This window comes from Elephas maximus, chromosome X, assembly GCF_024166365.1.
Source record: "Elephas maximus indicus isolate mEleMax1 chromosome X, mEleMax1 primary haplotype, whole genome shotgun sequence".
Classification (NCBI taxonomy): Eukaryota; Metazoa; Chordata; class Mammalia; order Proboscidea; family Elephantidae; genus Elephas; species Elephas maximus.
Window position 1 is genome coordinate 26,237,547 of NC_064846.1, and position 13,133 is coordinate 26,250,679.

General features: G+C 38.3%; 1 protein-coding gene across 2 annotated transcripts in view; it reads left to right on the forward strand.

The window, feature by feature from the left end:
- The window catches only part of ZNF280C (zinc finger protein 280C), a 50,035-nt gene that overhangs the window by 25,579 nt on the left and 11,323 nt on the right, over window positions 1-13,133 (forward strand). For both annotated transcript variants that reach the window (XM_049871240.1, XM_049871241.1), the window contains exons 10-13: window positions 1,723-1,880; window positions 2,572-2,672; window positions 3,488-3,634; window positions 10,455-10,586. In XM_049871240.1, coding sequence (XP_049727197.1) covers window positions 1,723-1,880; window positions 2,572-2,672; window positions 3,488-3,634; window positions 10,455-10,586 — 538 coding nt within the window. The remainder of the gene's footprint in view (window positions 1-1,722; window positions 1,881-2,571; window positions 2,673-3,487; window positions 3,635-10,454; window positions 10,587-13,133) is intronic.

Here is a 13,133-nt window from a genome sequence, read left to right on the forward strand (position 1 = left end):
TTCTGAGAACAGCCTTGCAGGAGGTTTGCTTTTAATCTTCCATCTTTGTCTACTTGTTTGAGAATTACGTGCTGCTAATGGGAGCTGGTATAATAATTGAGAGACAACTAGTTGGTTAAGGTATTATTTGCTGTGTATAGATTTTAAGTACCTAAAATTATGAGCTGAAAGGTAAATGGCTCATGACCTTTAAAAAGGTTTATGTGTATATATTTAGCCAAGACTAGGATTTTTAGTAGGTTATAGTATTAAAACCAAAGGAAGAAAAAAGATATTTCAAGGTGTACCATACCAGCTCTAAAGAGAAACAGTGTTTTGGAGATATGAAATAGAGATAAAGGTTAAAACCTTCATGATGGTTGATATCTAGGTTGATGGCATTATAACTTAGTTTCAAGATTATTTTTTTCATGAACTCAAAGTGAATAATTGTTAATAATTGACAGTCTAAAAATTGTAGTTTTGATTAAATAACTTTAGTTTCAAATTTAGCAAAAAGCTTTAGTAAGCTTTTTGAAGTAGGTATATCCATTTATATTGCATTCTGTGCTGATGAAGGTCATAGTTCTGCCTCATAGGAACTGTTTTAGGGAAGGTGAAATAGCAGAATATAAACTGAAAAATGGACAGTGCCTACAAAGGGTACAGTCTGCAAGTTAAAATGAACAGTCTGCTAACAGTAAACCAATATCATTAAATAAAACAAAACGTTCTTGTAATTACAGGCATTCACACTGCTATTGCATGCATTTAGAAACCAAGACACAAGTAAAAATATGCATAATTTGTCTTTTAAGCCACAGGAACCCATTATATATCTTCAAGGCCTTCAAAAGATTTCTCTCATGACTTTAGCTGCTTTTGGTGGAAGGGTTTCTTTCTTTTAAGTATTTCATTTTAAAATATAGATAGTACTTCATGTATGGAAAAGAAGCTTGCTATTTTTCTTTACCAAAAAAATTGTTTTTAACCTGAAATAATAATAATTATAGCAATCAGTAATATTTCATATTTACTACATTAATGGATTATTTTTAAAGATTAAATGAAAAATGTTTACTGAGCCACTTAATGGATGTAATTATTTAAAGCACATGCTTTTCTAGAGGGCTTTTTAAGGCTTTAGAGATTTTATTTTTGAATAGTATACCTGTATTTTTAAAATTTAGGTTCACACAACTACCACAGCCTCCACCAGACTGAGTCCAGCACAACTAGATGGTGCCCAGCTACCACCAACTGCTCTGACAGGGATCACAATAGAGGATCCCGGACAGAGCTAGAGAAAAACATAGAACAAAGTTCTAACTCACAAAAAAAAGACCAGACCTACAGACCTGACAGAGACTGGAGAAACCCCAAGAGTACTGAAGTCACTCCTGAGGTTCACCCTTCAGCCAAAGATCAGACAGGCCCATAAAACAGAATGAGACTAAAGGGGCACACCAGCCCAGGGGCAAAGATTAGGAGGCAGGAGGAGATAGGAAAGCTGGTAATACAGAACCCAAGGTTGAGAAGGGGAGAGTGTTCACGTTACGGGGTTGGCAACCAGTGTCACAAAACAATAGGTGTATTAATTGTTTAATGAAAAGCTAGCTTGTTTTGTAAACCTTCATCTAAAGTACAATAATAAATAAACAGAAAAAAAATTAGGTTCAGGTAGTCGTTTGTGAGATTTTTTTTCAATCTGAATTTTTGTACCTGGTTAACAATCATTTATAGGTTTATGAACCACATGAAACACCATTTGGAACTTGAAAAGCAGAACAGTGAGAGCTGGGAAAACCACACCACCTGCCAGCACTGCTACCGTCAGTATCCCACACCATTCCAGCTGCAGTGTCACATCGAAAGTACACATACCCCCCATGAATTTTCTAGTAAGTTATAACTTAAGTACTGGAAAATAACGATACTAATGATGTAAACTGTGAGGAAACCTTAAGAGTTCTGATTGAAAAGTAAGAATAAGAAATATACTTTGTAGTTGGAGGGCAAAATTGAAAAAGACAAATTTTAACTTTTATGTAAATAAAATAGTGACCTTTTAAGATAAAATCAGTTACTAAAATTGAAGTCTCTCTTGGAAATAATTCGTTAATAGAAACTCCCTTGGCATAACTCATGTATTATATGTAAGGGACTAAATTAGAAAACTCAAGATTCCCTGGTTTTCAAATATGAAATCAATGGCTTTGATTTAAACCTTTAATAAGAAAAGTAATTACAATGATAGTTAAAACCACAGAGCCTGGAGCTAGACATTTTGGTTCAAATCTCAGCTCTGCCTGTTAATACAGCTTTGAGATTTCAGGCAAATTACTTAATCTTCTTATACCTCAGGTTCCTCATCTAAAAAACGGGAATAATGGTAGTACCCTTCTCAGTGATGTTACGAGAATTAAGTAAGTTAATAGAAGTGCTTAGAACAGTGTTACAGAGTTAACAACTGTAGATTTGTTAGAACCACCATCACCACTATGACAGGTATTACTGTTATGGATGTACAAAACTACTTTTTAATTTATATGCATCCTTAAAATGGTGTAATGTCTTTTTTTCTACTTTCAGCAATTTGCAAAATCTGTGAATTATCATTTGAATCAGAACATACTCTTTTACAACATATGAAGGACACTCATAAGCCTGGGGAAATGCCATATGTTTGCCAGGTATACGCACATTTTATTGTGTACTTAGGTGCTTATTTAATATTTATGTGCCGTGAAATGACATTTTCTTTTGAATTTTTCAACCATATAATTAAATAAAATTATATGGTTGGTTACTAAAATTGAGGACTCTCTTGTAAATAATTCATTAGTGGAAACTCCCTTGGTTTAACTCATGCTCTATGGCGGGGATGGTGGAGTGGGCTGTATTTGGCCTCCAGGCCATAGTTTGTTGACCCCTGTATTAGAAAAAGGAAAGTCCTGCTGGAGAAAGACAAATATAGGGACTTATTTTAGCATGTAGGAAAGAACATAGGCATGCCAAGAAAATAGAAAATATTATTAGTTATAGAAGCCCAAGTAGATGCTTTGGGACTGGTATTTTTCCAGCATTTGAAATGGCTTCCAGTAATAGGAAAGCAAGATAAAGATAAATTTCCACTGGCATGGCCTGGATGCCATTTAAAATCCAAAGAAGTGAATGCTCTGTTTAGCAGGAAAAATTCCTATAGAATTGTCATACAGATAAGAGGTGTCAGAGCTTGAGAACTCAAGTGAAGCTAGGGGGGTTGTAGATTGAAAAGAAGAAGGGACTCTAACCATGCTTTGGAATGTATCCCTAAACTTCGAAAGATAACTTTTCTGTCCCAAAGATTATTGCTTGCAATAATAGGGTTTTTGGATGTATAGGCAGCAGAGTTGAATTAGTAGTATATAACGTTCTTCTAAACAAATGACTCATCATGGCTACTTTGATGTAATTGTTATCAGTTACAAATTTTCGATTTAAATGAAGCCTTCCTTATTATTTCTAGGTTTGCCAGTATAGATCATCATCCTTTTCTGAAGTAGAAACTCACTTTAGAACGTCTCATGAAAACACTAAAAACTTGCTGTGTCCATTTTGCCTCAAAGTTAGTAAAATGGCAACACCCTACATGAACCATTACATGAAGCATCAGGTGAGATTTACTGGTTCTTATTTGTTCATATTGTCTTAGGACATTGGTTCGATTCGTTCTAGAAAGAAAGCATAGTGTTCCAAATGACACAATTTATAATTTATGCTGAATTGCTTGAGAAACTTCTTTTCCTTGTCTGTTTTCTGGTGATTATGGGACTCATAAATAGTGAAAATTCTGAAAGGTGTCTAGAAATAGGCAGTGGCATCACTAGGGGCGTGAGGATCTTATCCCCTGACACTATCAAAGGGAATGACACCAAAATGACCCAAGGATCCAGGTGCTGGTGGCAGATGGGCTAGTGTTGCCAGGGGAGGGGCCGCCAAGACAGTGGTGGCACTAGAGTTTCACCCATCACCCAGTATGGTAACACATCACCCCCCATCACCTGCCAGTCACTAGGGTTAGTGTCACCCAGTATGGTAGCTCATCACCCTTCAGTCAGGGTGTGGTAGAGAAGGGTCTCCACCTTGGCCAGTGGGAGAGGGGAAGAGCTGTGGGGAACAGTGGGGGGTGGGGCCAGGAGGAGGGCCTCTCTGTGCTGCTGTGTGGGGGGCAGGGCTGGGTCGCTCCATCCACGGGGATACCTGGCCAGCCCTGTCTGCCATGGGAAGTGGGAGGTGTGTGTGACACCATGAGTTACTGCACTGGGTGACAGCAACCCTAGTGATGCCACTGGAAATAGGAACCATAGAGTGGAGGGAAAAAGAGAACATCAGTGGAATATCTAATCAGGGTTAGATGATTCAGGGTCTAAGAGTAGTGGGAATGGGAATAATTTTGAAAATAGTTACCAGAAGCAGGGAACAAGATTAGTTTGATCTGAGGAAGATAGTATTGAACAGAAAGTTTCTCTTCAAAGTTTATTTCCATTTTCTGTCTCACTTTCTATTTTGAAAAAGCACATGGTTGTCATTGGTGACCCAGAGTGGTCTTTTATAACAGCTAGTGACAAAGGAAACAGCACTGATACTTATTACTAGGTATGTGAACTATGCCAGTGAACTATATTTAGGCTATCACTTGTTTCCTGGATGACTTTTGCCAGTTATACTATGTAATTTCTGAGGTACAAGAATTAGTGCTTGCACTTTTCCCTTGAATTCTGATTTTATGCTTACTGGTTCTTTTCCTGAAACAATTAGATCTTCCTTTGTCTGGGCTAAAAGCATCGATGAAACATTCAGCCTATTCTTAAGTGTTTGAAAGAGTAATAGTGCCTTTGCCAAAATCAGAAGTCAGTGGATTTACTGAATCTGATCATGTAGTCAAGTTTTGCCTCCGCTCTGATAAGCTCATGATGTTTTCTTATTATTGATTGCATTGTCGTGACAAATTTATTCAGCACTGGCACTAACATTGCTTTCAATTCTAGTCAGTGGATAATCATGAAATCAACTCGTGGTTGTTCATTGGAAAAAATCATGAAAGTAGAATTTGCAAATACATTGAGCATCACCTATGTTACGAATTAGATGGTACCAGCAGTAGCTTCCTTATCTTTGTATCGTGATACGCCATCTCCCCCTTGAGAACCTCTGGAAGATCTATTCTAGGGTTTCCCCAAGAGTGTTCCATCAAATGTTAAAAGGCATTCCCCTCAAAAATCTTCCTGCTAAAATAAATTTGGTAAATGACTGGATTTACGTAGTTTTTTTTTTAATAGGACTTTTCAGAGCTTTTAGTGTGATAATGGACATTGTAAATCTCTAAGCAAGTGCTGTAGTATGTATCGTTCCCCAAATTTATTGGACCATTAAATTCTTATTTGCACAATACCTGTTAACATTTCTTGAGGAACAGAGTTTGGGAAGCACTGTTCTTAGTGCTGTATATCTTTTGGCCTTTGATTTTGAAAAGAAGAATGAGATGAAGCAGCAGCCCTGACTCTTTCATTATGAGACTTTTAACGTAATTTTTCCCCGATGCTTTACTAAGCTCCAGACTGAAATGTAGATATGGGGAGAATGATATATGCCTAAAAAGGTAAGAAAGAGGTGGGTGGGCCCACTATGTGGGCTGTGTCTCTTAAGTGGTTTACATGATCTATAGTCATCTTCATACCCTAAGTTGTACATCTTAACTTGCCATGTGTGTAAGAAATAGTTAACCCAGCAGATCTGAGTTGCTTAAACTTTGCACGTTTTCAAAAGGGCCTGCTTACATAATTGGCTAACTCCTGGGAATTGAGCCCTTGAAATGTTCCCTGTGTTACTAACTGATAAAGAGTTCCCAGTTAGTTGGTAACTGATCTGAGATCCTGCTCTGGATCTTTTCGCTGTAATGAATCATTGCTATTAGTATAACAACAACTGAGTCCTGTAAGACCTAACAACCTGGGAGTGATCTTGGGGATACACCATGAGTGCCCACTTTTTTTTTTTTTTTTGGTAAATTTAGAGTACCTTGGAGGTAGGCAAAGGAGCCCTGGTGGTGGTGCACTGGTTAAGCACTCAGCCGTTAACCAAAAGGTCAGTGGTTCAAACCCACCAGCAGTGCCATGGCTCCACAAAAGACCTGCAGTCTGCTCCAGTAAAGAAATCCTATGGGGCAGTTCTACTCTGTCATATAAGGGGCCCTATTGAGTCAAAATTGACTTGACAGCACACAACTGTAGCCAGCAGTAAAGAGGAAAGAATCTATTAATAAATAAGAAGGATCATCAGGCATCCTTCAAGGTATTTTCCGCTTGCATAGTTGTTTACAAAACACTTGAAAACAATAGCTGAACAGTATTATAAACTTGTAATTGAGGTGATATTGCTGAAACAATATTAGGTAATAAGAATTGTTGAATCTGTGGCTCATTTTGGAGCCCCTGGTGGTGCGGTGCTTAAGCACTTGGCTACTGACTGAAAAGTTGGCAGTTCACACCCACCAGCTGCACCACAGGGGAAAGGTGTGGCATTCTGCTTCCATAAAGATTTATAGCCTTGGAAATCCTATGGAGCAGTTCTAGTCTGTCCTATATGGTCACTGTGAGTTAGAATTGATTCAACAGCAATGGGCTTGGATTTGGATTGGCTTTACAGCTCATTTTATTCTCTTTGAAGGCTTTGGTTGTAACTTTTCTTTAAGAAGAGTGCATTATTACTGAGAAATTTTAGAGCTAACAATCAATCCAGTTGGTATGATTTAAGAACGGATAAAACATTTCAGATGTGTTAAATAAGCTCATTAGATCTTTAATACTGCTAAGCAGTTAATATATACTCAAATCACCCAAACAATCTAGTATGCTTGTCAAAAAGTTCGACCAGAAACAAACCCCTTGCCATCGAGTTGATTCCCATTTGTAGGAACTCTCTAGGACAGAGTAGAACTGCCCCATAGGGTTTCCAAGGCTGTAATCTTTATGGAAGCAGACTGCCACGTCTTTATCCCACAGAGCAGCTGGTAGATTCAAACTGCCGACCTTTTGGTTAGCAGCTGAGTGCTTAACCACTGCATTACCACGGCTCCTTATAAAAAATATTCAACACAGTTTTTTCTCTACCCTTAGAACAGGTAAGTTTCTTGAGCTGAACATCATGTTATAAATATACTGTATCAGCATCACCATTAGCTCACTGATGTGTAAGACTTAAGGCCAGCTAAAGGAATAGTAGGTGAAGTGTCTCCCAACTCAAGACCCTAGACAAGTGCTCAGTGAATGAAATGGCAGGCATTTTTAAACAAGTTAAGTTATACCTGCTGCTCATGCACACTCCCTGTCTCTTGCTGTCTGCCTCACCATTTATTTAGCAAGTATTTATCGAGTGCCTAACCTATGTCAGGGACTGTTTTAGGTATTGGGATACAGAAGTGAACAAAACAAATTTGCACCCTCTGGAACTTGCATTATAGTAAAGGAAGATAGTAAGCATTGTGTGTGTGTATTAGAACGTATATGTGTGCCAGCTGGTGATAAGTACTATGGGAGGAAGATATAGGAGGATAGGGGGTGCCAGAGATTAGGAGGTGAAGAAGTGGTTTCTGTGTTATATAGGGTGGTCAAAGAAGGCTTATCAGAAGGAAATAAGGGAATAAACCATATTAATACCTGGGATAGAGTGTTCCTATACAAACGGCATGGGGAATGTGTCTGACCTCCTCCAACCCCACAAGGGGGAAGGAAAACCAAGATCAACAGCCCAAGGCTGATTCCTATGAGGCGAGGTCAGACACACCACCTCTCTGCCATCTCTACCAATTCTAACACCAACTGTCTCTCCCACAGCACTGTACTGGTTCGATAATCCATTGCAATGGCCACACAGAAGTCAAAGACCATACTCAAAATTATGGGGTTTATAATAAGGGAAGTAACAGTTACAGTTTAGGCTCAGGAATACTCAGGATGCAGTTCTTTCATCAGGACAGCCTCTCCCCAGCAATGCTCACAGGCATGCCTCTCTCTGGTCCTCAGCCTCTGTCCAAAGGCACTCACTCAGCTTTCTCTGTCTTTGAGCCAGGAAGCCCACTGTGCAGTCTCCTGCTGCTGGGTCACTCCTGCTGGTCTCTCCTTCCTTCCTGGTGGTGGGCTCTTCCTCTCTGCTCTGGGAATTGGCTCTCTTTTAAGGCAAAACTGACCATTCCCCTTGGTAGGCCACAGTTACCCTATCACACAATCACCTGGGTGAGAGTTACAAGCTCATGGCTGGAAAGGCCACACACAAAAGTAATTAATCACACCGCAGTTCCAGGCAGAGGAAACAGTTAAGAAATCAGTGAAGTGAGCGTATACCTAGGGTGTTAATAGATGGCAAGGAAGCCAGTGCGGCTGGAACACGGTAAACAAGAGCAAGGAAGAATAAAATAGTAAGAAATGAGGTTGTGGCAATAGAATGCAGGCCAAAGCATGTAGGGCCTTGTAATCCGGAGTCAGGACTCTGGAGTGTTGTGGAAAGCCATTGGAGGGTTTAAGTATGTAAACTACCTGCAGTGTTTTAAGACCACTCTGGCAGTTATGCGGAGAATAGACCATAGGGAAAAGGGTAGAAACAGGAAGAAAATAGGAGGTTATTGCAGCAGTCCAGGTAAGTGGCTTGGACCAGTATGGTAGCAGAGGTTGGAGGTGATGAGTAGTGGAAAGATTATGTTTTTTGAAGGTAGCACTAACAGGTTTTATTAATGGGTTGGATATAGGGTGTGAAAGAGTGACCAGGGTTTTTTGTCCTTAGCAGCTACAAGAATGGAGATCTCATATACTAAGATATTGGGAAAACTGGAGAAGGAACAGATTTTTTTTTTTTTTTGCTGGGATCAAGGGGAGGAAACCCTGGTGGCATAGTGAGTGGTTAAGTGCTATGTCTGCTAACCAAAGGGTTGGCAGTTCGAATCCGCCAGGCACTCCTTGGAAACTCTATGGGGCAGTTCTACTCTATTCTATAGGGTCACTATGAGTCAGAATCGACTCGATGGCACTGGGTTTGGTTTTTTGGGTTTGGGGTCAAGGCGGGGGGGAACCTAGAATTCAGTTTTGTCTGTTGATTTGAGATGCCTATTAGATATCTAGTAGTAATGCTAAATAGGCAGTTGATTATATGCTCTTTAAAGCCATGAGAAACTGAATATGGTATAGATATAAGTAGAGAAAAGATTTCTGGTAACTATTTTTTTTTTTTTTATACTCTGGCAAACTTTTTATCTGTCCTGTTGTCTTGGTATTGTTTCTTAGCAGAGTTTTTTTCCTCTTCCCCTCGAGCATATAGGTCAATCTGTTTATGTTGCCTGTATTTATGACATGATCTAATGCACCACAGTTCTGAAATGCTCTTAAGATGGAACTAGAAGAGTAATACAAACACTATTATATTTATATATTGCTTTGAACTTTGTAAAGAACTTTTATTTATCTAATGCCTCTTGTGCACCAGTAAGTCTGCTAGGTACTTACATATACATTGCCTGATTTGATTTTCGTAAATGTTTATATTTTATATGGGAATAGTGATGGGTCTGTAGAGATAAAACTTTTAGAGAAACATTGTTTTGAATTTACATATACAATATATATTTTTAAATTGAGAGCATAAACGTAAAGATTGTAGTTGATAATATATAGCACAAAGAACACCGGACTAGTCATTTAACCAGCTGTGGGCAAGTGACTTAGATTTTTTTTGGATTGTATTTCCCATCTGTGAAATAATAATAGGACTGGGTTTGAGAAGGCACTCAAGTCAAGAGGTTCTCAAACAGTAGATTAGGATCAGTTGTTCTAATTTATGCCTCTCTAACCACACACTGGTCTAATATCATAGCCACTAGCCACATGTGGCCATTTAAATTTAAATTAATTAAAATTAATAGTGGACACCGTATTAGTCAGTGCAGCTGTAGAACATTTCTGTCATTGCAGAAAATTCTGTTGGACAGCACTGCTTTATTCAACCATTTCTATAACAACTTCTTGGGAGTCTCTGCTTAGATTTGTTTAGAAAATTCAATTTATTTTGCCAACTTGTGAAACAAATACTAATGACAAAAATTTAAAAGAATTTACTTTTGTAAGGATACAAATATAATATAGCTCATTTTCACAGTATCATGTTTGAAAATTGATCCTTCAAATTTATAATAATTAAAATATCTTTTCTACTACAATTGGTACGAGACTTTTTTCTTAAGAACCTAATTGATAGAATTTTCATGTTGGATGCCTATATGGTAACCCAAATCCTAATGCAAGGAGTGCTTTTTTAAAATGAAATCATATTTTGGTATTATTTATGGTGGGAGATGGTAAAGTACTAGTTTTAAAAATATTCAGATGTTAGAATTAAGAGCAACTTCAGGTCCCAGGATTTGTTTGGTAGAAATTTTTTTCTATAAACAGAAAAAAGGAATACATCGTTGCCCAAAATGCAGACTGCAATTTTTGACATGCAAGGAGAAAACCGATCACAAGGCACAGCATCGGACATTTATAAAGCCAAAAGAACTGGAAGGATTGCCTCCTGGGACAAAAGTGAGTTTCAGATTTGTTATATTTTAACATCTTGTATGATAATAGAAATAAACTCCTGCCTGATTTTATCTCTTGAATAAATATTAAAAGTTAATTTCTGATTCTTACTGTGACTTTAATTTTAGGTTTTATCATATGCATGTTCAGAAAGAAAAACTTCTAACTGTTGTTTTTGAGTTCATTGGCATGTGATATGTTGGAGTGGTATTCCTTTGTAGTGAGTTGTCTAGATCAACTGTAGACTGAGTCAATCAGTTGTTTCAATATTATATAGACTGTATTTGACCTATGCCAGTTGGCAGGGTATATGTCTGTGTCAGCTGCTAGACTATTAGGTGTTTGAGATCAAGGGTCGTGTTTAATTTATCTTTGTGTCTCCAGCATCTGGCATTGTTATTTGAATGCCATAGGTTTGTTGAAGTTGATGTTACGGAATCTACTCTTGAAGCAAGTTCTGCTCCTGGAATTAGCGTTGCTGTTTTAAGTGAGCAAACACATGTCTGACTAGACACTGATCATTGTAATTTCCTTTTTCCTGTTTGTCTTATATCTGTTTTCTCTGACTTATTTATATAAAGTCAGCTCTCGAATATTTGCTCCAGTGGAGGGAAACAGAGGTATGAATAATCCAAAATGAAATAATCCCCAAACATTTATGTTTGGCTTTGAATGTGGGTATGCCCACTATTTGAATTAACTAAAACAATACTAGAGAAGTTACCAGTATCTGCAGTCCATTCATTCCATGCTGGCACTAGACATGCAGAACACTGAACAGTACAGTTCTCTCTCAAAACGTATCTAGGAAATGGTAGTACTAAGATTTAAGCTCAGGCCTCTTGACTCCTAGTCCAGCGCTTTTTGTATGATACCAAATGACATGCACTTTTTCATAGGACTTCCTTATAGGCTGCTCGTCAAGTACATGGGCCGAGGGGAGTATTATAGTCAAATGATTAAAAAGAATGTTTGTTAGGTGACTCTGTTTTCCATTATCAGTGATTGGATGTAATCAAACATTTTCTGAATACTAAATGCTAAATTTTATGTTAATTCCCTGTGAGGAAATTATGAATATTATTAAATGCCCCATGCTGTATGATGAATTTATGTCACCTCCCCCCTAACCATTGGAAGCACAAATCCTGCCTAATGAGCCCCTAGAAAGAGAAGATCACATTTATTGGATATCTGTTTATTTTATAGTTACCAAAGGTCAATGCAGGCCTTCTCAGAGTTATTTTTTCAGGCTTTGAGATGTAAATTTTTACCTCTATATTTGTGAAAGTTTTTAGTTATATCAAAGCATGAAAATATCCCATGGAATGTGCTCTTTTGATATTCATACAATTTGCATTAACTACTAATTATCCATTAATACCTGTGTTAACATATAATTGCTATCAATACAAAGCTGTAATATTAAAACCATAAATAAATGTCAAGGTAAATTTTATTTAATTCGTGGGACCAGACTTACCTGATTATAGTTTTTCATGGATAAGAATCAGCATGGGTCCAATCCCCCAAATGTGAAGATTAATCCAGTCCTCACTTTCCCATTTCTCAATCATTCTCACACCAGCCACCCACATGGCATATTGTCTGACCCTAGCCACCCAGAGCTAGGGCAGATCACACAGGTTAAAAGGACACCATCCTTCAGAGTGCCGAAACAGGCAGATGGCAGCCACAAGTTTGGAGAGTCCACATGACACCCTCACTTTCACCTGCTGGTTCCCCCTTCTCCTTTAAAAAAAAAAAAATCAGTAATTTACTGGAACAACTCACAGAACTCATAAAAAGCCCTGTACTTACAATTATAGATTTATAATAATAAAAGGGTACAATTCAGGGTCATCATAAGGAAGAACTGCACAGGTGAGGTCTGGGAGGGTTCCCAACAAGGAGCTTCTGTGTCTCAAAGAGGGCCCGTCACCTTCCTTTACCAGTCGGGAAGCCCTGTGAGCCTTCATGTTCCGGGCTTTTATTGGCCAGCCCTGCATAATAGGCTGCATCATGCCTCCTGAGCCTAGTTGGTACCAGTTTCCCAGGTGAGTCTTTTCTAGTCTGACCAGCACCCGCTTGCCAGCACGAATCCTTAGGTGTGGCCTGGAAGTCCCAGACCGAGGCACCCCAGTTACTCCAAGGGATATTTCTCAGGAACCAAGGATAAAGGCCTTTACTGTGGGTAAAGCTTTGTATTGCAGTGTTGTTTTTGTAACAGCTTTATTGAAATATAATTCACATACCATACAATTTACTCATTTAAAGTGTACAATTCAATGATTTTTATCATATTTACAGAGCTGTGCAAATATCACTATCATCAATTTTAGAACATTTTCATTACCTCCAAAGAAACCTCATACCCATTAGCAGTCACTCCCCACTTCCCCCTCCGCCAGCCCCTGGCAACCATTAATCTATAGTCTGTCTATATGGAATTGCCTTTTCTGGACATCGTATATTAATGGAATCAGGCAATATGTGGTCTTTGGAATTGATTTCTTAGCATAATGTTTTCAAGATTCATGCATATTGTAG